Source organism: Anthonomus grandis, chromosome 8, assembly GCF_022605725.1.
Source record: "Anthonomus grandis grandis chromosome 8, icAntGran1.3, whole genome shotgun sequence".
Lineage (NCBI taxonomy): Eukaryota > Metazoa > Arthropoda > Insecta > Coleoptera > Curculionidae > Anthonomus > Anthonomus grandis.
The window spans coordinates 20,986,692-21,013,291 of record NC_065553.1 but is presented as its reverse complement, the minus strand read 5'-3'; the positions used below and the strand labels follow the sequence as shown (position 1 = coordinate 21,013,291).

Below are 26,600 nucleotides of genomic sequence, written 5' to 3'. Positions count from 1 at the left end.
AGAGAGATATGTAAGAAACTCAAGAGCCAAAAAGTTGTATTTTTAGCTACTTAATTCGAAACAAATAAAAGCACTGAAAGAAAGTTTGTGGCGCATAATTTTTTTGCCAAAAATATTCGTTAGGGTGCCTTACGAACAGACGTCGTAAGACATTACTCGACATTCTTACGTCGGGACGCCACTGGACATAATAATTTTTATCTAATTGGGGCTAAATTATCCTCTTACTGCCCTTAATGCCACTGTTAAATTTGAATAAAATCGATTGAAAGCTTAATAAGATATTTAGGAAAAACCGATTTTTAAAAAAAGTTTGACGCCCTGTATCTTAAAGCATTTCTAGACCTATGTTTATGTGATCTTTTCATCTTGAAATTACTCCCTGTTTATAAAATGTAAAACAAAACACTCACAACTTGATAAAACGGTAAACAAAAAAAATAATACTGAAAAGAAGAAAATTAACAGAACAAAAATAAAAGTAAACCTTTGACCGTTTAACACTCAATAATTACCGAAAAATTATTACCAGCGCCGCCGCCAGAAAAAAATGTAGGGGGGGCCACAGTGGCGGCTCGCGGCTGATAAATGTGGAGGTCTTGCAAAAGCCCGCCGCAGGCGCAACCGGAGTCGGAAATTTTTTTTCAAACCCAACCCAAGTTGAACCCAAAATTCATTAAACCTAACTCTATTTAGATGACAATTTTAAAATTACATTACTTAATTTACTGTATCTCTCATCTAAAAATATGTTTAAAAAATTTACATTTAAAAGTAAACCTTCATACTTAAAGTAAAACATCACACCATAAAGAAATAAAAATAAGAGAGGGTTTAAAAGGATACCCATCTTTGACACAGTAATTTTGATATATTTGACATTTATCATTAGTTGAAGAACTTAGTTTCGAGGGCGCTACCAGGTGACAGTTCACAGATGATTGACTTGACATTAGCAAAAGTGGTGAAGGGAGGGCGAGGGAAATTAAGGAAAAATGGAAAGAACAAAGAAAAATGTAAATTTCAGTGGCGGAGTTTTCTTGCATTTCGCGTTTTAATTCAGATGTGATTTTAAACTTTGTTCAGTGTTCTGTTTAAGATTGTTTTGTTTATTAACTTGTTAGTTATAGAGTAAATTCGTTTTTCTTTAAATTTAAACATTAATTTAATTACCTATTTTTAAAATTAAAAGTTAAATTATTATTTGAAAATTGCATATACGCTAATGGGCATTCAATGAATGTTTTATTTACTACTGCGTTTCCAAACCCATGCCGCGTAGCCAGAGCTCCGTCTGTCATATACAGACTGTAGATAGTTATATACCTACGCCACCTTTTGCCGGTTTTTAGAACAATTTTCGATTTCCGCGGTTTTGAGAGCATTTTTGCATCGCTCGTATTTATATAAGTATATTATATTTTTATAAAATTTCAAAATTTCGTTTAAATTTTTGATAATATTGTTAACACTGTTTTATATTTGAATAGCCGGCGTCCCTGATTATTACTAAGCGGAAATGTTATATTACATTTATGTTTTGTCAAGAGACTCTAGTTGTTTCCCTCACGTTGTTTCAAAAGACTTTGAAATGAATTTGGCAGTTATAAGAAATCTTAAAAATAAACAATTTAAAAAGAAAATTACTTACCAGCGGAATATTCCGGTTCAGTGGTATTCATAAAGGCCTGATACTGCAAATGGCTCAAATGCAATCGGGCAACAGAGGCATTCTTACTGTCAGTTAAGTTCAACGCTTGGTCTTTCACGCACAAATATGACTGCTTGGTGGACACCTGGAATTCCGGTTTTGTATGCCACAGTAGAGTGGACGAGTTGTCACCTAAATACCACCCAAAAAAAATTAACTTGTATACAAATAAATCTTAAGTGATGGCTTACCGGGTAAAACAATGTTCGCGGTGACGTTCTGTATTTCATATGATGTCTTATTCTTTAAAAAGTTAAAAGTGATGTTGTTAGACTCCCACTTTATGGTAAGGGTTTCAAAATCGTTGGCTGGACAGATAATTTCGTTTTGAGGCTGCTTAGGAATGTTCATCACCTAAAAAGAAAATAACCATAGTTTAAATTCAGGGCATAAACATTTGATTTTAAAAGTATAAAATTATTAAATGCAAAACAAAATAAAAACACAAAATCAAAGTTATAGACAAAGAGGTGTATTTGTTAATTTTTTATAGTTTCACAATATATACACCTTAAGATAATTTTACATACAAAGCCTCTCTTAGTTTGTGGCATGACCCCACTCTGTGTGTTCTGTGGTTCTGTAATATTTAGGTTTGTTCAATTGTTCTTACTTTATAGTATTTACATTAATTATATTATTAAAGTATTTCGTTCATCAAAATCAGGTGCTTTATTTTGCCCCATTATACCCATCATTAAAAGTATTAAATTGATTACACATGTTTCGCCCTGTATTAGCATCATTAGATCTCCTAATAAAAATACATTATAAGTAAAACATAATGTAAAGTAATAATAATATAATAATAAAAAATTAATTAAAAAATAAACAAAACAAGAGTTGTCGTTAACGGGGGTTGAACCCAGAATCCTTAGATCCAATATCGTAGCTAAAAATTAAAAGCGTCATTGACACAGGATACCATCAGGCTTTTTTGGCTTTAGTAATTTCCGTTTACTCCAATAAATTAAGCTTAATACACTTGGGGCAGTCACCCAACACTTATGTACATGTATAAAGTAATATAGAGTTAGAGGCAATTTTGTGAACCAAGGTCCAAGAGCCCTCACATTTGATACCCATATTGCAACGCCAGGATTTTTATATTTGGCAGACAAAACTTAGGAATGGTTTCTTTAAATGGATATAGAGGGGTCCCTAAGAATGTATTTGAGGGTAAAAAATTGATTCTGAGTTAAGACTTTTTTTAGTTAGGGTAGTTTTGTTTCAGGCATTTTTTTGACAAGTTTTTAAGAAATAAAGAATAAAAGAAACAGTTTTTTAGATATCGATCGCAAACGTCAAGAATCAAGACTGTTGTTTTAAGCAAAAATATTATATTTATTTTACATATCGAACCTCACTTCTATCCCTTTTACTCTTTGGGCAGAAGCATATAAATGGCAGTTTTCAATCTTGCTTCTTCTGTCTTGATGATTTTGAGGAGGGAAACTACAGCATAGCTCAGTTTTTTGATCTTAGTAAGACTTTTGACTGTGTCTCACATGAAATCTTATTCGAAAAGCTTTTATATTATAAATTCTCTGAGCCGAGCATTGTCCTACTACAATCATGTATGGTAAAACTGCTACAAATAGTCAGAGTAGGTAGTGCATTGTCTGGGGAGAGAGTTTGAAATTATGGAGTCCCCCAGGATTCAATCTTGGGACCAGTTCTGTTTCTGGTATATGTTAATGACCTGCCAACCTGTGATCTATTGCCAAATTTGGCCAATATGCAGATGATACATGTACCAGAAATTGCAGCCGCGGCCTCGATGCAGCCGAGGGGATGGCGTGTTGTGTGCATGTTTAATACTAACAACTTGTCACTCAATGTGGATAAAACCAAAAAAATTACTTTTTCTCTTTAAGCTAATAAATCTTTGTTTTAAACACAAATACTTTTCCTGAAGTTCTTAAAGTGGCAATTGTGGTACCAATTTTTAAAAAGAGTGACCCTTTATTGCCAGAAAATTACAGGCCAATATCACTTTTGTCTATAATATCTAAAATAGTGCATGGCCATTAAAATTGTTGGGTTTTTTGAGACCAATATTGTCTTCTCCCGGTGCCAGTTTGGGTTTACAGAGCATAGGAATTTTTTCCAGTACAATTCAGCATTGCTGTGTGATCTGAGCAAGGCCTTTGACTGTGTCGATTGTGGCATCCTTCTTTAAAAACTTGAATACTATAAATTCCATAATAATACTATAAAACTCGTCGAGTAGATTTCAGGTGGTGGGGGTCGCGGGTGTGACGTCAGCAAAGAGGGTTATGAGCAATGGAGTGCCTCAAAGATCAGTTCTGGGCCCATCCTTTTCTTAATATACAGGGTGTTTCAGAACTATGGGATCAAACTTCTAGGGGTTGTTCAGTGCAACAGTAGAATCCATTTGAGTATAGAAACTCATGTCTGGAAATGTGTCACTACGCCACTAAGACGCGTTTAAATTTAGAAAAAATATTAATTACCTAAATAGGATCTGATGCATTTATGTTTACCTTTTGTATATGATACCATCACAACAATTGTTCAAAATGTCTTCCTCCAACCTCAATACACCGATTTAAACGCCGCACATGATTTCGGCGGACTACACTAAAAATTTGATCCTCGTTTTGAATGATTTCAAATGCTGCTTTTATTCGTCCAATTAAGTCTAGCTCTGATTCTACTGGAGTTTCGTAGACTAAAGACTTTACATGTCCCCACAAGAAAAAATCGAGCAACGTTAAATCGGGTGACCTAGGAGGCCAAGAAACTGCTCCACCTCTGGCAATCCAACGGTGCCCAAACCGCTGAGCCAAATGCTCGCGTACTTGTACAGCAAAGTGAGCCGGCGCTCCATCATACTGAAACCACATTTGCTGTCTAACGTTTAGTAGAACATTTTCAAGGAGTTCTGGGAGAACTTCCTTCAAGAAACGCAGATAAATAGGTCCTGTTAACCATTCCGGTAGAAGGTATGGCCCAATTAAATAATCATCAACAATGCCTGCCCATACGTTGACAGACCAACGATTCTGATGTTTTCTTGGAAAAATTGCATAAAGATTTTCGTCCCAAACATGGCTATTCCTACTATTAAAAATACCGTCTCTTGTGAAAGAGGCTTCATCGGTCCACAAAACATATCGTAAAAAATTTGGTTGTGCAATGATGTGATCCAGAAGCCATCGACAAAATTGAACTCTAGGATGATAATCGGCTGCAGTCATACCTTGAACTTTCTGGAAGTGGTATAAGGATGGAGTTGTTGCTCGTGTAGTACCCGCCAGACAGAAGCGTTACTCGTATTCATATTCTTAGCGACGTCACGTGTGCTATTTGATGGTTCATCGGCAACTCGCTGAAGCACCTCTTCTTCAAATTCGACCGTTCTTACGGTTCGAGCCACACCAGTATCATGCATCTTGGTCTTAAACATGCCTGTCTCAGCGAGCCGCCGATGAACCGCAATAAACTTTTTGTATCCAGGATGCTGTCATTCGGGATAACGTTTATGATACAACCGCGATGCTGCTCGTGCATTGCAGTTTGTTGCTTTTTCATTAGCAATTTTTAAAGTTTTCCATTAGCAATAAATGTTTAAAAATTGTAAAATTTTTAAACATGACATTGAGAATTGACATTAATAAGCGTTGATTTTAAACAATTGTTGTTATGGTATCATGTACAAAAGGTAAAAATAAATGCAGCAGATCCTATTTAGGTAATTAATGTTTTTTAGAAATTTTAACGCGTCTTAGGGCCGTAATGGCGTAGTGACGCATTTCCGGACATGGGTTCCTATACTCAACTTGATTTTCTGTTGCACTGAACAACCCCCAGAAGTTTGATCCCATAGTTCTGAAACACCCTGTATATAAATGACCTTCCTGGAGGAGAAACTCACTCTCTTTGCAAAATTCACTATCTTTGCTGATGACACAACTGCTTCTTATGCTGCAGATTTATATGGAGAATCACTACTTAAATCTCTGGCGGCACAGGCGAGGGTTGAAAATTGGTTTTGCGCAAACAGACTGCTTTTAAACAGTAATAAAGAGACATCGGGTTACATTCTCTATGAGAGATCTGTCAAATGTAAAAAATGCATCAGAGGTTAGTTTTCTGGGAGTCATTTTGGACCCAAAGCTGCAATGGGGTAATTGATGGTCTTGTTCTGAAACTGATCGTGCACAGAAACCTCTGCAATTGTATCTCTGCTGATATGTTAAGAACAGCATACTTTGCCATCTATCATTCCCATCTTTCATATGCAATTCTTGCCTGGGGACATGCAGCAGAGGTAGGCAGGGTTTTTGACTTGCAGAAAATGGCGGTAAAGGTCATATCTTGGTCTCTTGACTGTGCCTTGTTTGTATATGCTAAAGTGTCTGCTGTCAGTGTGAGAGTCAGTTTCAAACTCACAGGGATGTCCATGACTACAACACTCGTGCAAGAAATAATTTGATACCTGCTTATTGGCGTCTGGAGCGGTGTCAGGATGGTCCAATGTACTGGGCTATTAAGTTTTTTAATGTATTCATGTAATGTGCTATGTCAAGTTTCTAGCAGTCCATCTAGACACAAAACTCAAATGGGACATTCATGTTGATTTTATTTGCAAAAGGCTAAGAGGCACAGTATTTCTGTTTCAGGGCATCAATTCTCTTGGCTTAATACCATGCTCTTTTCCATTCAACTATTTCTTATGGCGCTTTGGCTTGGGACAGAGCTAGTTCTGCATCAAGCATATATACAGTACAAAGAAGGGAAATAAGAATTATAGCAGGATTAGATTATAGGGAAAACTGTAGACAAGACTTTTCCGTCCGTTTACATCTGAGTGCCTCACCTATGTCAGGGAAAATTTGGATCTCTTCAAAAGCCACCATGATACCCATAACTAAACAACGCGAAACATGGAAATGATTTGAGGGTGCCCTTCTGTTGCCTCTCTCAATCTCAATCTAGGCCAGACTTCCTAGCAATAAATTTTTTTAATAGGCAACCTGTCAGTATTAGAGTGCTTCCACCAAATTCTTTAAAAAACCAAGTAAAAAAATTTTATTAAACAATGTATTTTATTCTGAGCAAGAGTTTCTTGAGTGTAATCCTATGTGTTTTTTAAATGTATGATTTTTATTTCATTGTTCTATTAAATCCTGTCTTAATTTTTTTTTTTGAGCAATTATGGGCATGTTGTTGTAAAATGCCGTCCTTTTTAATTACTTTAATATGTGTCATTGCAGATCTTAATGTTTTTTTTTTACAATAATTTTATAGTGAAGTAGTATTCTTCTAGTTTTTAAGTTTTATTCATATGTTTCTTTATTGGGTTATGTACAAATTGCATTGTAATTTTGTAATTTTTGAACATTAATAAATTGTCTTAAACTGTGTGAACCAAATACGATTTTTTTGATTTCATGAATATAGAGGATAATCTAAGATAATCCTAAGGATCAATTCAAGAGTAAAAACACATTCCTGGGTTAAAAAGATTTTGATAGTTTGGTAGCGGCATTTCTTTGTCAATTTTGTTAACATATTTTTAAAATACTTGATAATTGGATGTTCTTAAAAGAGTTTTACTAAAATAAAGATAATTTTCATATATAAAAATTTTTTATAACTTAAAAGCCTTACGAGTTATAGACAACTTTTTGAACCACAGTCCAAATTTACTTACCACAGTGTTATTTTTATCCACATTAATCTCCACTTGTATAGCCATTTGGGCCATTAAGCATATGTATGATTTCCCAGTGTAGTTGCCAATAAACTTATTAACTTCCGGCTTGCCCGGCTTTGGTGTTGGAGTGGGTTTAGCAGTGGTGGTGCTTGAAGTGGTCGGTTTAGTTGTAGAGCTGGTAGTACTTGCAGGGGTGGTACTTGTAGTAGTTGTGGTGGCAGAAGTAGTTGATTTCGTAGTGGTACTAGCAGTAGTTGGCTTAGTGGTGGGTGGTGCAGTAGTGGGTTTTGGGGTGGGTTCAGTTGATGGGGTTGGTGGTCCAAAGGTAATACCAGTTGGTTGTATAGGTAGATCCTCTATTTGCGAATCTGCGAAAAAAGATAATAAACAATATATATGTAGATATATTAGTTAAAGGATGTGAGTTATATTATCTTGACCTCGCAAATAATCCTAATTTAAGAACTTAAGGAGTATTTCATGTCAAGCTTGTGATAATTTTTTGAATAATGAATATTCATGGTTTTTTATTTACCAAGACATTTCGACATATAACCTAGAGAAAATATTGTCTTATATTTGAAATAGAAATATAGAGGAGTTCTTAAAGTAGGATTTGAGGGAAAAACATTGTGGATTAAAAATTTAGGTAATAGGGCGTTTTCACTGTTTTCTGAGGAATATTTCTATGTAATATTATTGAAATACATACTGGAACCTTTACATTTGAGAACATGTCCTAGAGTTTCATATAATTTACCTTATATGCAAATTCACTGATAGAGAAAGTATAGTGTTACAAAACCATTACTTGGCAAGTTTCATATAACATTCATTTAGTGATAAGCATAATCAGTAATAAAAAAGTTGGGTTTATAATTTATGTTAATGAATGGATTATTATTTTATAAATTGTGATTATAGTTATAACTATGACCCTGAATATAATTATGACTGATAAATTCTTATATTAGCGAGGCATAGAGACCAACGGACATGTATTTCCAAGGGAGATAAGTAAGAGGTATAGGGAACTATACACCAATATTTATTGTGACAATATTTGGAAAAAAAATTGAGCTAGTATATGAATCTCAGATTAATGGTTACATTGAGAAACATAACTTGAATACTACATACATACTTGAAACATAACTGAAATACCTAGATCACCAGCTATTACAGAGACTACGTTAAGATACCATAAAATATACTTGTAAAATTGTAAATGTTGTCCTAAAATGCATGACAATCATTCTCTGATTGAGTCTGAAGAAAACATTTAAAACTGGCGGCAAATAATAATCCCTTTGCATTTTTAATATTGCAATTCAAACCATTGATAGCAGCCTAAAATTTAAATATGTGGAACCTTTAATTGTTGCATACTGAAACCTACAACCGACTAAATGACTGAAATAACTGACCACTATGACTAAATTAGGCAAGTACAAGTCTGAAAATGATTTTAAAATTGTACAATGTCTCACTCTATCACATGCTTTCTCTTTATCCATATAGATAACATCAACCTGTAATTTTTCATTGCTTCTTGGACATATTAACAGAATGAGCTAGATTTCTAAAAAATTATTTTTTTGGCAAGAACTCATATTGACATGAAGTAATGCGACCAGATATTTTATCAAACAGGAGCTCAAAAATAATGAGTTCAAAGATTTTAGACACAAAGCCAGATTTGTAGATATGAATTATTTGGGTCATTTTCCACCTATCTGGATAAGTTTTCAGAACAATAATAACAAGATATCCTAATGGCTTCAACAAATGATCATGACAACCCTTTCACAAAGGACCAAAACATTTGGGGATTGGTTCATAACCCAGATTCCTTGTCTCTTAGGTAGTTGGTGTAGGCAGTATTGATTTTAGAAATTCTTGTGAAATGGTATCGAGATCTTCAGTAATGCTCAATAAATTTAGTTTATATAGAAAGCCTTAGTGACTATATTAACATCTGTAGATACTTTCAGATTTTCTCATATTCTATGGGAGATATAGAAATCATACATCAGTAAAAAGGCAGCCCTCTTAAAGTTGAATCTGGTATTGAGATACCTTGCAATGTCTAGGACATTCTTTACCTAAACACAAATGATAAGAATAAATGGGAACCAAAGAATCCTCAACTTCATCAACTCTAACATCATAAAAGATGCCATAACAAGATCCAGAAGTACATCATTGTTTCTGATTCAGTTTATCTGGAGTAAATTATTAAAAGAAATAAATGGCACAAGCGTATATAAACATTTGCTACCAAACATAAGGCTTTGATAACTAAGAATATATTAAAGTCACCTATAATAGTAATTCCTGAAATTTGTTTACCTACAAGGTTTGCCTGAATTTTCTTAAAAAAAAACTTTCTTATAAACTACTACCACTGTTAGGGACAAAATAAACTACAATGGCATACAATTAGGAAATAGCACCAAGTGCAATTCTAATAGATAATGCTTCCTGATCACTAACAAATTGTTTAACTTCAGTTCAATTGCTCCTCTCTGAGATTTATATGTTCTTATGTTTTTACTTCTATTTCTTTTTAAAAATAAGTCAGTCGTTGCTAAACTTTGCACTAAACTAATGGAGTCATTTAACCATGTATCCGATAGGGCAACTAAGTCAAAGTCATTAAGCAGTAAATTACATTTAAGTTGGTTTAATTTTGTTGTTATGCCTCTACAATTTTGATAATATATTGAAAAATCATAAACTAGCTGGCGGCTAGTTCCTCATGAAAATTTACACTAAAAGAATTATTTAGATTTTTGCTAATGGAAACTGCAGAAAAAGATAAGTAAAAAACTGTTATTCATTGTCAGTTGGTTTACTAGACTGTCAGTTGGTTAGTTAGAGTGTTGATATTGTATTATGATTTAGTTATGTATTATTAAGGTTCAGCTAAGGTTTTTATTTTGGGGATAATCAATAATTTAGCAGTGACAATAATCTAAGGTTTGACTGATTCTTCTGAAACAAAATTTGAAAAGACCTATTACTCTGTTGAAGAATTGTTTAATGATTGTCGCTTTCTTGACCAAATACAATATGATATCCCCTAATCAGCATGATATCAGTCATCTAAGGGTACACAGGATGCCATGATTTCAGGGTGGTCCCTGAAAATGGCATCCTGTGAAATGGGAGCAGAACTTTAAAACTCTGTTAGGGATTCCATCAAGGCTTTTTCTATTGATCAGATCTATGGAGTTTAATACCTTTTCTACTTCAAGGGCATTTATGTTTATTACATGAAGACTGTCATGCATACTTAATTGATGATTCACATAAGAATCTGGATCGAAATTAGGATGATTGTTGGCTATATCAAAACTCTGTTCAGCCATATCATCTTTAAAATGCATAACCTGTGACACAGTACTACAATTAGATTTAGACCTTACAAAATTCCAAGAGCTTTTAGGATTACTATTTACAGAATTTTCACTTTTATGTGTAAACAGTTCAAAGCAATGTTTTGCTAACTGATGAAATTGTTTTTTCAGTTTGCTAAAGTGGTTATAGTCTGCCTCACTATTGGTCTGTATTTTTTATGTAATATATTTTTTTGATAAATTAAATTCTTGAGTTCCTTGAAAAACCGCTGTATGGCTTTATGAGATGCTTTAAAATTTTTAAAATTATAATAAAGGCATTCATTTGGTTTTAGATTAGGTACTAGAGCTATTGCTATAAAATAATATGTCCAGAGGTGAAAGAAGACTTTGAATGTTTACCAAACCAACACTCTTCACTATGGAGCTAAGATCAAAGTTAGCGAAACAAAGATCTAGAATCTGATTTTTACAGTTAACTATACCATTAAATTGCGTTAAAACCTAAAGATGAAAAAGTGTCAAAGAATAAAGTGTCTTTCACGTAACTAACATTTGTAGGCAAGAATCCCAGAATATTGTCAGAATTGCACCACACAATGGTTGGAAGGTTACAGAGGCGATAGAGAAGTCAGCATGTGGGCTTCATAAACTGCTACATCCATATAAGGGGGAGTATAAACATAACCAATACAGTATATACAATTTCCAATTCTCACAGATACCCATATTTTTTCGACCGGGGAATTACTAAATCCCAAAAGCTTTGATTTAAAAGAGCTATTTACAGCAATTAGTGCATCTCAACTTTGCATATTCAGCAAGTTCATTGCTTCATAATAACAATGGTCATTAGGAACTGGAATGTGAAGTTTATAAAGGCAAAATCATAAAAAATTATTTTGAACTCTTTCCAGTGCCATACAATAATTCATGTAAAGAGACCAAATTATTGATCCATACTCCAACAAAGAGACAACAAGTGATATGTACAACCTTTGCAAGTTTTAACCAACTGGTCTTAACAATTGCGCAGGACAAAACCAAGGCCCTTAGATGCTTTAGTTATAGTAGTATTCACATGGGTATTAAAATTCAATTCCTTTACTACTTCAGTGTACCTAAGATTAACATTATCAATAGTATAGGAGGAAATTACCCATTTGTTTCTTTTGTAGAAACTATATAATGTAACTGCATTTATCCACATTCAAAGCCAAACTATTACCAACACACCATTCACACAATCTTTTCAGATCATCTTGCAAGAGAACCATGTCTTGTTCTGAACTGATCACCCAATAAAACTTTAAATCGTCGGCAAATAACAAAAAATTACTATTTTCAAAGTAAACCAAAATATCATTAATGAAAATATTGAACAACAGGGAAGAACAATGACCCCAGAGGTCACACTGATAAGGTGTGACCTAGCATCACCAATTTGTACCTGCTGAATTCTGTCAGAAAGAAAACTTGCAAACCAGGCCACCAAACAATCTGAAAAGCCAAAAAGTCTAAATTTTTCTAGTAATAAGTTATGGTTGACACTGTCAAATGCCTTGGAAAAGTCTGTATATATTACATCCACTTGTTCACCCCTCTCCAAAGCATTCAACAGAGCACCCTGATACAACAACAAGTTTGTAATAGAGAACTTGCCACAACTAAAGCCATGCTGTTCACTTAACAGAAGTTCTTTGCAATAAAAATGAATTTGGTCATAAATAAGTCCTGAAGTTGGAATGGCAGACTGTACTCCTGTAATTGACATTTCATTAGCAGCACCACATATAAATATAGGCCTAATAAAACTGAGTTTCCACTAGAATGGAAAACCTGTCAAGTCCAATTACCTACTGAATAAAATAAAGAGGGGATAAGAGAGGACACATACACATTTTCTCAAAAAATAATTGGGTATACCATCAGGGACAGCACTAAGTTTAAGAGGTAATTGAAAGATATCAAAAATTAATCCAACAGATAATTTAGGATTTGGAATAGTCATGTTTACACCAGTCTGCCGAGAAGGTAAGACATTATAAGAAAGAAAGAAAGAAAGAAAGAAAGAAAGAAAGAAAGAAAGAAAGAAAGAAAATGTGCTATATTATGTAAGACAACAAAATCTTGTGTACAAGCATCCTAAAAACTAAAAAATTCCAAATTCACTTTAAATTTCAAACAAACATAACTTCTAAAACACTTTACCATAAAATTTACACACATTACCAAAATTAATCATAACAAAACAGATTGAGAAAAAAAAGCATCTTTTTGATAAATTTCATTAAAAAATAAGTAAAGCTGTCAATAAAACAGAATTTAGAAGAAGTAAATTACATTATTTAACAGGAAACAAAACTAAAACACTAAAATGATGTCAGAGCACAGGTTAAAAGGTATCATTAAAAAAATCGTCAAGGCTATAATATGCCCTGGATAATAAAAGTGATTTTAATTCCTTTTTGAATCTCTTAACTTCTAAAATTTGTCTGATACATAGAGGAACATGGTTGTAAATTTTTTTGCTGAGGTATCTTAGTGAGGGAGGATGTAGGGATTGGTAAGGGAAAATTGTTAACCTGGCGAGTCATATGACCAGTGTTAGAGGGAGGTTTAGGACATTTATGAATAAGAGTAGCTGTTTCTAAGATAAAAAGAGAAAAAAGAGTTAGGATTTTTTGAGATATAAAGAGAGGTTTACAAGATTCTCTTAACCCAGCGGAACATAGGTATCTAACTGCCTTTTTTTGAATCCCAAAAATTATGTTTAATAATCCCTTGTTGCTTAAACCCCAAAAAGGCAAGCCATAACGAAGGTGGGACTCAATAAGAGAAAAGTACACTGAACGTGCAACTACCGATACTATAGATCTAGAATTTGATTTTTATAGTTAACTATACCATTATATTGCATTAAACCTAAAAATGAAAGTGTCCAAGAATAAGGTGTCTTTCACATAACTAACATTTGCAGGTATGAATAGCAGAATATTTTCAGAATTGCATCACACAATGGTTGGAAGGTTACAGAGGAGTTAGAGAAGTCAGCATGTGCGCTTCATAAACTGCTACATCCATATAAGGAGGTGTATAAACATAACCAATACAGTATATACAATTTCCAATTCTCACAGATAATCATATTTCTTCTACAGAGGAGTTACTAAATCTCAAAAGCATTGATTTAAAAGATCTATTTACAGCAATTAGTACTCCTCCATCATGGTTTTTAGTACTAGTAGTAGAATTCCTGTCCATTCTATATAAGTCTCAGTTAAGATTATTACAAGATGTGACTCAACTTAAGCAGATTCTAGGGTTCTATTGATTGAGATGTATTGTAGGTCATTGCTGAAAATTTTGTGACATAGGCATGTTATGTCCTACTGGAAAAGGAAGATGTTGTTGAAACTCCTTAACGGCAGTGGCTTCAGGGCACAGTCATTATTCAGGTTCAAGCCAGCATTTTAAAAGAGATTCACTTATGCAGAGGCTATTTTGCACATACTTAACATTGTCTCCTTTCACTGGCACTTAGATTAATAATATTGAGGCCAGTGCCAATAACCAACTGTTCGTCTTGCTTTCTAGCATGGACTGGAGTGGAAACACTTGCAGGTTTATTTGGGATAGATTGATTAACTTGAAAATTCATCCATTTTCCCAAAGATGCTGGTCATATGTTTTTATAAAAGGCAAAAACACAAAATCTACATCATCACCGAAAGATTTAATGAAATGAAGAAGGTTACATGTTTCGTCCGACTATGATTGCCTGAGTGACTTGCAAGCTGTTTATTTTTATTCATATTTGATGTTGATTGATGGACATTGATGCTATGAAGAGAAACTTGTTGCCTGTCCATAGTGGGCAAATTTGATGGAGGTTTAGAGACTAAGCCTCTTAGAGCTTTTATTTCATCTTCTAACTTTTGATTGTATCGATAAGGTTTTTATTTGTTGATCCAAGCTCACCTATTTATTTTTCATGGTTTAGAGTTTCTATAGTAGGATTAGTTGTTTGAGGATTGTCATCCTTCCCTAAAATTGACCTTTTGTTGCCTCACTGTTGATCAATGAAAATTAAGTAGATATATTAAATATTTTTATTAAATTTTTTTAGTTGATCATGTAAGAATGAAATAAATGATGCCAGTAAATCAACCAGTGCCTGCTTCTATATAATAATTTATTTATTTATTTATTTATTTACCAAACATTGTCCAACAGGAAGTTACTAATAATAAGACAACAAATACTTAACAGATGAAAAGTAATTATACAAACCAATAAACTGAAAAAACCAAAAACTAAATACTTTAGGCATCCTAGGTAAACAGCATATAAAACTTAATAGGTAATTTACAAAAATTGATTTGACTCAAAAAAAGTCAAAATTTAAAGCTCTCAACTTCAGAATATACAGGCAAGAGAGAATTAAATGGAGAATTTAAATATATAGAAATATTTTATGGTTATAAGGTCATGATCATTACACCAATTTTGCTTTTGCATGTAGATACTACAGTGCCATTAAACAGGTCAATATCATTATTGCTGTGTAAAATATTAAACCATGAGCAAGCTCGTTATAGAGGTGCAGTTCTTGCTAAGTTAGTAGGTCTATTTTCAAAATAAAAGTGAAGGTATTTTTTAGTAATAATAGGAGCAAAAAAGTTTAAATTAATTAAAAGATGAGGTGCCTTAATTTTATAGCTGCATTGTTTAAATGAAAAAAAGCTGGCTGCTCAGAATGGTGCAGTGCCTCAGAGATAAAAAATTAAATCTTTGTAGAAGTAATTTATGATAATACCCCCTTGGAGGGTATACCTATTCCATCATTTTGAAGCACAGATACTTCAAAAACCTGTGCTGCACATATTCTAGTCTGCCTATATGGACATTAGAGTTGGGGAATCCTACCATTGCTGCATAAAGTAATTCAGAATTAATTAGGCCATTCAAGGAAAAAAACACTTGCAATTTTTAATATCCAGAGGTAATTTATTTATTGTACACCAGTGTGTTAAAGCATCAATGTCTCTATATAGATCACAACCCTCTTTAGATTATATTATGCAAAATATTTTTATAATAATATGTATGTGTGAATCAGCAGCTAGGCTTATTTTAAATAGTAGTTCCTAGTGTAATCTAACCTAAGTAAAGATCTTTACTGATTTTATGGCCCGTTTTCACGCTCATGCAATTTGCGCCAATTGACTTGTGCATGCCCAATTTGCGCAAGTAAACTGTTGCATGAAAACCAAAATCGTTCACTTGCACAAGCCAACAAGCTTGACTTGAGTGAATCTAGCGCGATCAGATATTTTGCATGTGGTTGGCGCAAATGCATGAGCGTATAAACGACACTCCAACTTTTTAAACACAGTTTTCGATCGCGCGCATGCACTTGGACGCCGTTTTCTTGTTTTGACAGGTTTCCGCCGGGTTTAAATTTTCGGTATTGTTTTATTATTTTTGCTCTGTGTTTTCGCTGGGGTTTTCGGATATTTTGGGTAAATTTATGATGTCAACTAAAGAGAGAGAGTTTATGGGGGAGTTTATTGAGCTTTATAAATCGTTTCCATGTCTTTGGAAAGTAAAATCAAAAGAATACAGTGATAGAAATGCAAAATCACAGGCATATGAAATTCTTGTTGAAAAAATGCAAACGGTTGATAGAAAGGCAACCAGGGATACGGTAGTTAAGAAAATGAATTCAATGAGAACCACATATAGAAAAGAACTAAAAAAGGTTCTTGAATCTGAGAGGTCCGGTGCCGGAACAGAAGAAATATATGTTCCACATTTATGGTACTACGAGTTATTGAGCTTCCTACAGGACCAGGAAACTCCAAGAGGCACTTTATCAAATATGGATGAAGAAAATGAAACTCAGGTAAAAACACATTCATTTATTAACTTTTTTAACCGTTTTTTTTAAGAACATTTACAATTTATTGTTAGTTATAGTATACTCGTATAAGTATATAGGGCTGCTGTATTTAGCTATATAATATGTACTTATACCTATACCTAGTTAATTTGCGTTATTATTTTGATTATATATCATTTTATGTTGTCACGATACACTACCATAACTACTATTAAAATAGTTTTTAAAACTTGTCCTCACATCTTTTGCTTCGGCACTGTGATGGCGACTGTGACTGCCCGCGAGATTTAATAAATTCTCAGGTTGTGTCCGCAGTCCAGGGGTAGTGGTACCAGTTGAAATATCTTCAAAGTCAAATACGTCATTAGGTGTATATGAGTTAGCCGAATTTCTCCTTAAAAAATTGTGAAGAGCACAACATGCCAGAACAACTTTGTCGATATTATCCAGTTTCAAATTAATGGATGTATGGAATATTCTAAAACGGTTAGCCAAAATTCCAAAGGTGTTTTCTATAATGCGTCTAGCTCTAGATAAACGGTAGTTGAATATTCTTTTTACATTGTTAAGCTCTGTTTGATTATATGGCTTCAAAAAGTCGGGTCTCATTGCAAAAGCTTCGTCTCCCACAAAAACATAATATAAAGGAGGTTGACCTGGTACAACTACTTCTAAAGCCGGTAAATTTAGTTTACTTCCTCCGTCAGATACTCTGCCGTTTGATCCTATATCGTAGTATATGAATTCTTAGTTAGCATTTGCAATGCCCATCAAAACAATACTAAAAGTTTTTTTATAATTAAAGTAATATGAGCCACTTTCAGGGGGCACTGTAATTTGTACGTGCTTTCCGTCTACAGCACCTAAACAATGTGGAAAATTCCATTTCTCTTGAAAGTCCAACACAATATTCTTCCATTCAGCTGTAGTTTTAGGAAACTACAAAAAAGAGCATAATATAATTTATAATGTTGCGTGCTTCTAACTATAACGTAATGAAACAAGTTACAAACTAGTATAATAATTATTATAATATACATATAGGTAATCTGTACTTTTTTTGGTTTTAGGTTTCTAAAATACATGAAACTCAACAGGACTTTATTGATGATCATCTATCCGAACCACACACGCCCATGCCAGTATCTGAATATTCTGAACCAAGTACACCTCGTCCAGCATCAAAAGCATCATCATCAAGAGCAGCAAAAAGGCACAACCAAAAATATGATGATGTTTTGGATACCATTCAGAAACATTTTGCAGTGCCTTCAAATATTGATGATAAGTTCAATCATATTGGATTGGCATGGGCATCAAAATTAAAAGAACTTTCTCATGAGCAAAGCATTCACGCGGAGAAATTAATTAATGATGTTTTTTATGAGGCTCAGTTAGGAACTCTAAATCGCCACTGTGCCATAAATACACAACTGCAACAACAACCACAGGTGTCAAGACAATATTTTCACCAAATGCAACCTGCATCATCATATCAGCCACCTTCACCAGTGACATGGCATCATCAGCAACAAATTTCTAAAACCCATTTTTAAATCTGGTAGTAGAAATGAAATTTCCAATTATCGGGCTGTGTGTAACCAATCTGAGTTGCCAAAGCTGCTTGACTGCCTGGTCAGTCATAGGATTGCCTGGAGTTTTAAATCTTTATTTAATCCTGAGCAATTTGGATTTATAAAAGGCAGATCTACTGATGCTAATTTGGTGCTGTATGTCAACTACCTCTACCGCTGCTTGGAGAAGGGACTTCAGGTTGACTCAATATATACAGATTTTTCCAAGGCTTTTGATCGAGTTAACCATGGGGTACTCTTGCAGAAGCTTAGGGCTTTAGGTATTGTGGGGCCTCTTCTTCAGTGGATCTCGGGATTCATCAGAGGTAGAACCCAGATTGTTAATCTTGGAGGGACATGTTCCTCTGAAATTTTGGTACCATCTGGGGTGCCACAGGGCTCTCACTCGGGCCCTGTTTTGTTTTGCCTCTTTTTGATTGATTTAGTTTGGAAACTTGAAAATTGTCGTGTGTTAATGTTTGCTGATGATGTGAAGCTATTTAGGCTTATCACATCCCTTTCTGATGCTGTGCTCCTGCAAAAAGACCTCAATTTATTCTTTGATTGGTGCCACTTGAATAGAATGTCCCTTAATATCAATAAGTGCCATAAGATTACTTTTTCTAAGCAAAGAAACCCTATTGCTTTTCTTTATAAAATAAATAATGTAGCAATTGGTGTCAAAACAGAGGTTTCTGACTTAGGAATATTTATTGACTCCAGGTTGTCTTTTAAAAGTCACATCAATCAGGTGACTGGTAGGGCAATGAAAATGCTGGGTTTTATCCAACGGTCTACAACTGATTTGTCTTTGTTTACTTTTAGATTACTTTATTGCTCTCTTGTTAGGCCCATCTTGGAGTATGGCTCAATTGTGTGGTCCCCGTCATATAACTGCTACATTGAGCAGATTGAAAAAACTCAAAATAAATTTTTAAGGGTGGCGGCTTTTAGATGTGGTTACAGGAGACAGGAGTATTACTATCAGTGGGTCAGGGATAACCTGAACTTACCCACATTGGAGTCACGAAGAACATTACTCGACTTATGTTTTATGCATAAGGTTTTAAATGCTACTATAGATTGTCCCGAGTTATTGTCTCTTTTTAAACTTAGGGTGCCTTCCAGATTGAATAGACAATCAGAAATATTTTCAGTCCCATTCCACCATACCAATTATGGTATTAATGAGCCAATTACACGAATGGCTCGAAGTGCTAATAGTCTGTCAGGACAGATAAACTTTTTTGACTCTAGGATAACATCTTTTAGGGGGCAGTTAAAGAATATTATTTCATAGGGGCTTTAATTAATTAACTCATCTACATCTTACACTAATTTATAGATAGTTTTGTATATAATGTTTCTGAATATATATGTTTGTATGGGTATGCTATGTAATACTTTTGTAAATGGATTCCGTTAATAAATAAATAAATAAATAAATAAATAAATAAATAAATTCCACAACCAGTGTTTCATCAGAATCAAACACCTTATTAACTAGAATATCATCAAAATCAAATTTCTCCACACCCACAAACAGGATTTAATTATCGTCAGCAACCTACACAAACAGGATCTAATTGTCAGCAACCTAAAGCTCCAAGAAATTCTGAATTACCTCCTCCTGAACAAGACGAAGACAGTGAATTGCAAACTGCTGCACAATTTTTAGCGAATTTTACTAATTCTAGCATACAGTAGATATAATAATAATATATTAATAATAAGTTTTACATACCTTTAAATATTCTTGTTTTAATACTGTGTAAATGGCATTGCACGTCTCAGGAATTATCTTGCTGAGGGCGGATTCAGAAATACATGTAGAAAACTTGAGATCCTCATAGGTTCTACCAGTTGCCTTAAAACATTAAAGTCGCCGTTAATCTTTCATGTGGCGTGATAGAACTTATCATAACAGTATCAGTTTTTTGTATTATTGGTGTAACTAAATGTAATAAATTTCGATAAGTCGTCTCGTCCATGCGCAGGTAATCACGAAAATCGTCTGGCTGATTAACTAATTCTCGAATTAAATTAATATGAGAGTAAGTTTCTCTCTTTTCAATCCAAGATTTATTTGATCTCCACTTTTTTGGCTCTCTCAACTTCTTGATTATTAAAATGGCAGCTACTGCAAGTACTTCTTCTTCCCGATTCATAGCTTTACTTTATTTTTATGTTTCTATGCTCACAAACTCACACCCTAATCACTGGTCATTACACATCAGAATACAACTGTTGTAACTACTTGTGCAATTTAAAATGAACAAAAGTGACCAAATGAACAAATTTGCACGTGCAAATCTAGTTTGCGCAAGTGGCATGAACGTGCCGAAAACGGACCATTATATGAATAACAATAAAAAAAATAAATCAATTTAAGTTTTTAGACAGCTTTGGCAAAAAAAGTTTGGTTTATAATTTAAGTTAATGCTTCAATTGTTATTTTATAAATTGTGATTATGAAGTTACAACTTTAATGCCCATCAAAAACCATAATCATATAAATAAATTTCCATGTTTGATTCATCAAATTCTAGGCTATGAAAGAATTTAATTTCATTTCCCCTTATCAACATTGGTGAACCCCGCACTTCAAAAGGAATTAAATGAATTTGTTTTATTGAGCAATAAATTATAAACAAAACTTTAGACTATACAGAACAAAGAAACAATATGATATTAGATTAGAAAATTAATGTGTTTGCCACTGAAATTCCAGGAAATGTGGATAAATTCTCAGCATGTTTTTCTAATCAGTTCTATTTTTAAACTACATAAAACAAATAAGAATACAACCCATAGGTAGCAAGAAAATACAATATTTATTGACCATATCCATTTTATTGTGCAACAATACAAGAGAAAAACGCCTCCTAGTGGCTGCATGAAATGCAAAATAAAGACTATTTATATCACTTACCGGTGGCCAGGGTGCTCCCGATGCAAAGCAACAATATTATCCGACAAGCCAAATGCATATTTACGGACCCGTATCGATCAAACGGTGTCAAATTAATGAAAGATCCCGAGAATGGTGAATTTCAAAATAAAACCCACACAACAACAAATACACTATTCGAAATTACAAAAACTGTACGATTGAAGGTCGAATCCAGTTAACGTTGGCTTCGAAAGAGAAACGATTGAATAAAAATGTACACAAAGGAATTATGACATTTTGACGATTGACACTTGGCAATGACAGACACAAAGATAATTAAGGCAGCTTTTGAGTATTTTCATGCAATGAACTAGCGTGTAAGACCAGCATTGCCAATAATCGGACATTTTCTCTGTTCAGTGAAATTTTAGCCAAATGTTCTCTTACTCGTTCACGGTACAAAAATGATATAATTGGTACTACAAGACGCCGTAAATTAAATTCATTCATTTTCAAACCTTAGAACATTGAAACGCTAGAATTAGTAAACAACAACTTTGCTTGAGTTCAACATGTGGACAGGGGCAAGGTGGGTGTTTTGTTTACAAACATATTCATCGAATCCTCTGTTGTCAAGTTTACACGCATTTTTAAAAGAGGAAATTTTCAGCTACATATTAACACATCATAATGTTAGTTAAAAACAAAAAGTAGATATATGTTATTCTAAGCGCAAAAACAACACCTTCAAAGCAAAAACAAAATTATTAACATACTTTTTTTTTTTTTTTTTTTTATTATTTGGAGGGATCAGTACACCCTGACTCCCTGCCACATTTATTTACAGTAATTTTATAAAAAGAAAAATTATGTACGAACAAAAAATATATATATATATATATATATTATTACACTGTATCTATCTTAAATTAACGCCTAGGTGTTCATAACACACCTGTGTGCGCTGTTGTTTCAAAAGAAAGTTGGTTTTATTTTCCGAATTATAATAAACTTGCTTAACTAACCTTAAAACTATTGTGATAAATCCTGCTCTCGATTTTATATTTTTTGTCCTAGTTTTAAATGAAATATTTTTGTCCTTTTAGTCCTAAACACCTACGTCTCTCAACAATTGCATAACACTTGTTATTACATATTATATACAAGTATAAAAACTAACTATCCTACATTAGAAAACAGTGGCAAAATCTTGGTAATGGTTATGAACATACTTATTGCATTCCTTGCTAAATTTTGATTTATTTTTTAATTTTTTTAATGTGCAAGGCAGAAGATTATAGGTTTTTGGTGCTAAGTATACAAAGAATTTTAAATTTATATTTTTTAAACTGCTAGGAATGTATAAATCACCTCTAGCCCTTGATCTTGTATTATGGATATGAATTATATGGTTTCTTATGTGAGTTTTAAAATGAATATATGTACATATTGTTGTAATGTATAATGTCCTTATATTAGTTGCTTGTTCTGTAAAAAGTTGATTTGTAGGGAAAAGCCTTGATTTGTTGAAAATAGTATTCAAGATATATTTATGGACAATAGTTAATTTATATAAAGCATTGTTATATAATCCTCCCCATACTAAAATACCATATCTTAAAATTGACTCAGTGAGTGATTTATAAATTATAATAAGTTCCTTAATATTTAGAAACGTTCTAAGTATATAAAATTTATAAGTCAATTTTTTTAGTTTATTTGCCAGATAATCTGCATGTACATGCCATTTAAGATTCTGATCCACATATATCCCGAGATACTTAGTATGAGCTGTTTCCTTGATCTGATTATATCTATCAATAGAAAACTGAGAAAAATTGGGTCTATTTGCTGCAGTTAGTGAAAAGGCAATGTAGTTGGTTTTGGTGACATTTAGACTTAGCTTAAATGTTTCCAGCCAATTTTTTACTTGATTAAGGCCTTCTATGGCATACTGCTTTGTTTGATCCCAGTCTGTACCATTAAAAAGTAATGCTGTGTCGTCTGCGTATGAAATAATTTCTCCATTATTAAGTTTTGTTTTAAGGAGAGAGTTTAAGTAAATTATAAACAGAACCGGGCCTAACACTGTGCCTTGCGGGACTCCTATCTGTATTACCTCTTCTTTGCTTAAAGTATTATTTACTTTAACAACTTGTCGTCTATTTTTTAAGTAATTCTTCATTAGAGTTATTGCAGTTCCTCTTACCCCATAATGTTCCAAAACTTCAAACAGTTTGTTATGTGGAACAGTATCAAATGCCTTAGCGAGATCTATGAAAACACCAAGGCACTTTCTGCTCTGGTTAAGATGATTAGTGACTGCTGAAGTGAGTTTGTGTAATGCATCGGAAGTACTACAACCTGGTAAAAACCCATATTGATTTTCAGCCAAAATGTTATTAGTGACAAAGAAGCTCAATAATCTGTCTTTCAGACTTTTTTCAAATATTTTTGCGAAGCAAGTTATTAAGCTTATCGGCCGGTAATTACTGACAACATTTTTGGGTCCTGATTTATGAATCGGAGTGACAACTATTAATTTAAAGCTTGAAGGTATATGTCCAGTCTTATAGATTTGATTTATGATGTGAATAAGTGGCTCTAGAATTTCTATGTGTGTTTGTTTAATCAGATTAGCCGATATACCATCAAAACCTGGGGAACTTTTATTTTTAAGGTTGTTAATGTGTTTTATTAGTTCATTATGGGTAATAGGTGTCAAATATATAGATTGTGTAATAGGGTTCTCCAGGCTATGTGGGTTGTGAGGTTGTGGGAGTTTTTCTGCCATCTGAATACCAATATTTGTGTAATATTGATTACAAAAGTCAGCCATTTGATGTTCATCTTGGAAGTTTTCCCCATTTTCATTTTTTATTTTAATGTGAAGTTTTTCTGTCTGTTTTTGATTCGTTGCATCTCTTATTACTTCATACATTTTCTTCATAATAATTTCTTTTTTGAATTGATATAATTTTATTTAAATGGTTTCTATAATTTTTATATTCATTTTCTAGTTCTACATTATAATTTTTTAATTTTTCTGTATTTCTTGTAATATAAAGAGTGGCTTTCGGAGCTTTTTATATGCTTTGTATAGATTTCAAAAAAAGTGCTCATTGCTTGGTCAGGATTGTCTATTTCTTTTATTAACGTCCAGTCTTGTTCATTTAACAGTCTTTTAAGTTTATGTATGTCTATTGATTTTTTATTAGATTCTGTTTTTTGGGTGACAGCTCGGAAACTTTTACCTTTAAAGGCAACATTTATCATTACTGGAAAATGATCTGTTAGACAGCTATCTAAAACACATGATTTAAACTCTGCGGAAGAAATATTTTTACATTTCAAGAAAATGTGATCTAAATTAGTTTTGGTGTCTGGTCGTGTAATTGAATTTATATAAGATAAATAGCCCGATTGTGACATTACAGTTGAATACTTAATAACATTATTATCTTCAAGATTTAATAGATCTATATTAACGTCCCCAGTAAATATTTCTAGTTGTTGATTATTGTTATTTAAACTTAAGAATTCTTCCAAATCCTGAATAAAAAGATCTTTTGAAATAGGAGGTGGCTTATACACGGCTGTAACTCCCACAGTAATATCCTTGATATGACATACTACTCTAGCCAAAGTGACTTGAGATTTCGGCAATATTACTGTGGAGAACACCGGGTCCAATTCAGGTTTTATCAGAATTATGATTCCATCATTGTTATTGTATTTGCCTTCATTATAGAATGTTTCATAACCCCTTATATTAAAGTCATCCTTCGAGGATACTTGAAAAGTTTCACTTAATACAATTATGTCTGTAAAGCCTAAATTAAAATTTTCTAACAATAGAATTAAATTGTCGAAATTTTTTCTTACACTTCTAATATTTACATGTACCAAATTAAAAATACTTGCATTTACATTTACTTCATTATGCAACATACTGCTATCCACCGTCTTAGTTAAGATATTGTCATCCTCATCCATTTTGTTCAGAAGGTCTTCTTGATTAATTACAACCATTATTCTCCATAGTCAATCTTTTTCTTTGTGCTTTCAAGAAAATATTTTGTTGATGGACAATTGCTATCTAGGGCTGTATGTTCAACATTGTGGTTTAAATTATATTTTCTGTTTGCTGAGATGCAGTTATAACATTTGTGTTGAACACTTTTACATGTTTTTGTTTCGTGCTCACCCGCGCAGGTTCCACATGCTTTATTATTATTACAAACATTGCTTTTGTGATTGTATCCTTGGCATTTATAACATCTTGTAAATGGAACATCGTCATACACAGCACAACGATTCCATCCAATACAAGCCATTCCTGAGCCAATAAACTTCCAGTAGGCCTCCGGTTCACACTCCAGAAATTTAATATGAAACTTATAATGCATCAATTAAAAGTTGGTCACTTGAATGTGCGTTCTCTTTCGACGGGCTTCAATGAATTACGAAATATGGTTAGCGGAAATAAATTCGATATTTTTGCAGTGACGGAAACTTGGCTAAATGGAAATATTCCCACTGCAATGGTTTCTTTAGCCAATTATAAATTTTATAGGCTGGATCGTGAGGGAAGGGGTGGTGGTGTGGGTGTATATGTTCGCATGGATTTGCAGGTGAAGGTGGTTCTTAGCGATTATCCCAGAATCAAGGAGGTCGAATTGATTTTTCTGGAATTACAAGTGGGTAGGCTAAAACTTTGTTGTGGTTGTTTTTATAGGGTACCTTCGGGAAACCTGCAGGTATGTGTGGAATACTGGGATAGTCTATTGTCATATGTACTACTCTATATGGTCCAGTAGTTTTTCTTGGCGATAGCAATATTGACCACAATGTAACAAATATTTTTTATGACTATTTTATATCAGAACTTTATTTCAAATTTGGACCAGTTACTTTATACAAACCCCAAAAGTTTTTGGTATAAGTTTAATACGAGGAGAGCAACGAATAGGCTTCCTGATTTGATGACCTATAATGATGGGGAGTTTGCAGGTTGTGAACAAATTGCAGAGGGGTTTGCCAGGTTTTTTTCTACTGTCTATAATGGAGATAATAATGTCTTACCTTCTCGGCAGGCTGGTGTAAACATGACTATTCCAAATCCTAAATTATCTATTGGATTAATTTTTGATAAGATCTTTCGATTACCCCTTAAACTTAGTGCTGGCCCTGATGGTATACCCAATTATTTTTTGAGAAAATGTGTATGTGCCCTCTCTTATCCCCTCTTTATTTTATTCAGTAGGTCTTTAGACTTGACAGTTTTTCCATCCGAGTGGAAACTCAGTTTTATTACGCCTATATTTAAATGTGGTGCTGCTAATGAAATGATCAATTACAGGAGTGTGTGTGTACAGTCTGCCATCCCAAAACTTCTAGACAGTCTTATTTATGACTAAATTAATTTTGATTGCAAAGAACTTCTGTTAAATGAACAGCATGGCTTCA

The 26,600-nt window shown here is 33.4% G+C and overlaps 1 protein-coding gene and 1 long non-coding RNA gene across 2 annotated transcripts in view; both read right to left on the bottom strand.

Annotated features, from left to right (window-relative positions):
- The window catches only part of LOC126739683 (lysosome-associated membrane glycoprotein 1-like), a 34,995-nt gene extending 13,583 nt beyond the window's left edge, over positions 1-21,412 (bottom strand). The window contains exons 1-4 of the mRNA XM_050445477.1: positions 21,171-21,412; positions 7,395-7,765; positions 1,903-2,065; positions 1,652-1,843 (exon numbers count right to left, since the gene is read on the bottom strand). Coding sequence (XP_050301434.1) covers positions 1,652-1,843; positions 1,903-2,065; positions 7,395-7,765; positions 21,171-21,228 — 784 coding nt within the window. The 5' untranslated portion in view covers positions 21,229-21,412. The remainder of the gene's footprint in view (positions 1-1,651; positions 1,844-1,902; positions 2,066-7,394; positions 7,766-21,170) is intronic.
- On the bottom strand, positions 16,669-21,151 carry LOC126739691 (uncharacterized). Its single transcript, XR_007661679.1, has 2 exons — positions 19,983-21,151; positions 16,669-17,603 (listed from the first exon to the last, which is right to left on the bottom strand). It is a non-coding gene; the product is annotated as an uncharacterized LOC126739691 (long non-coding RNA).
- Positions 21,413-26,600: the final 5,188 nt, after the last annotated feature.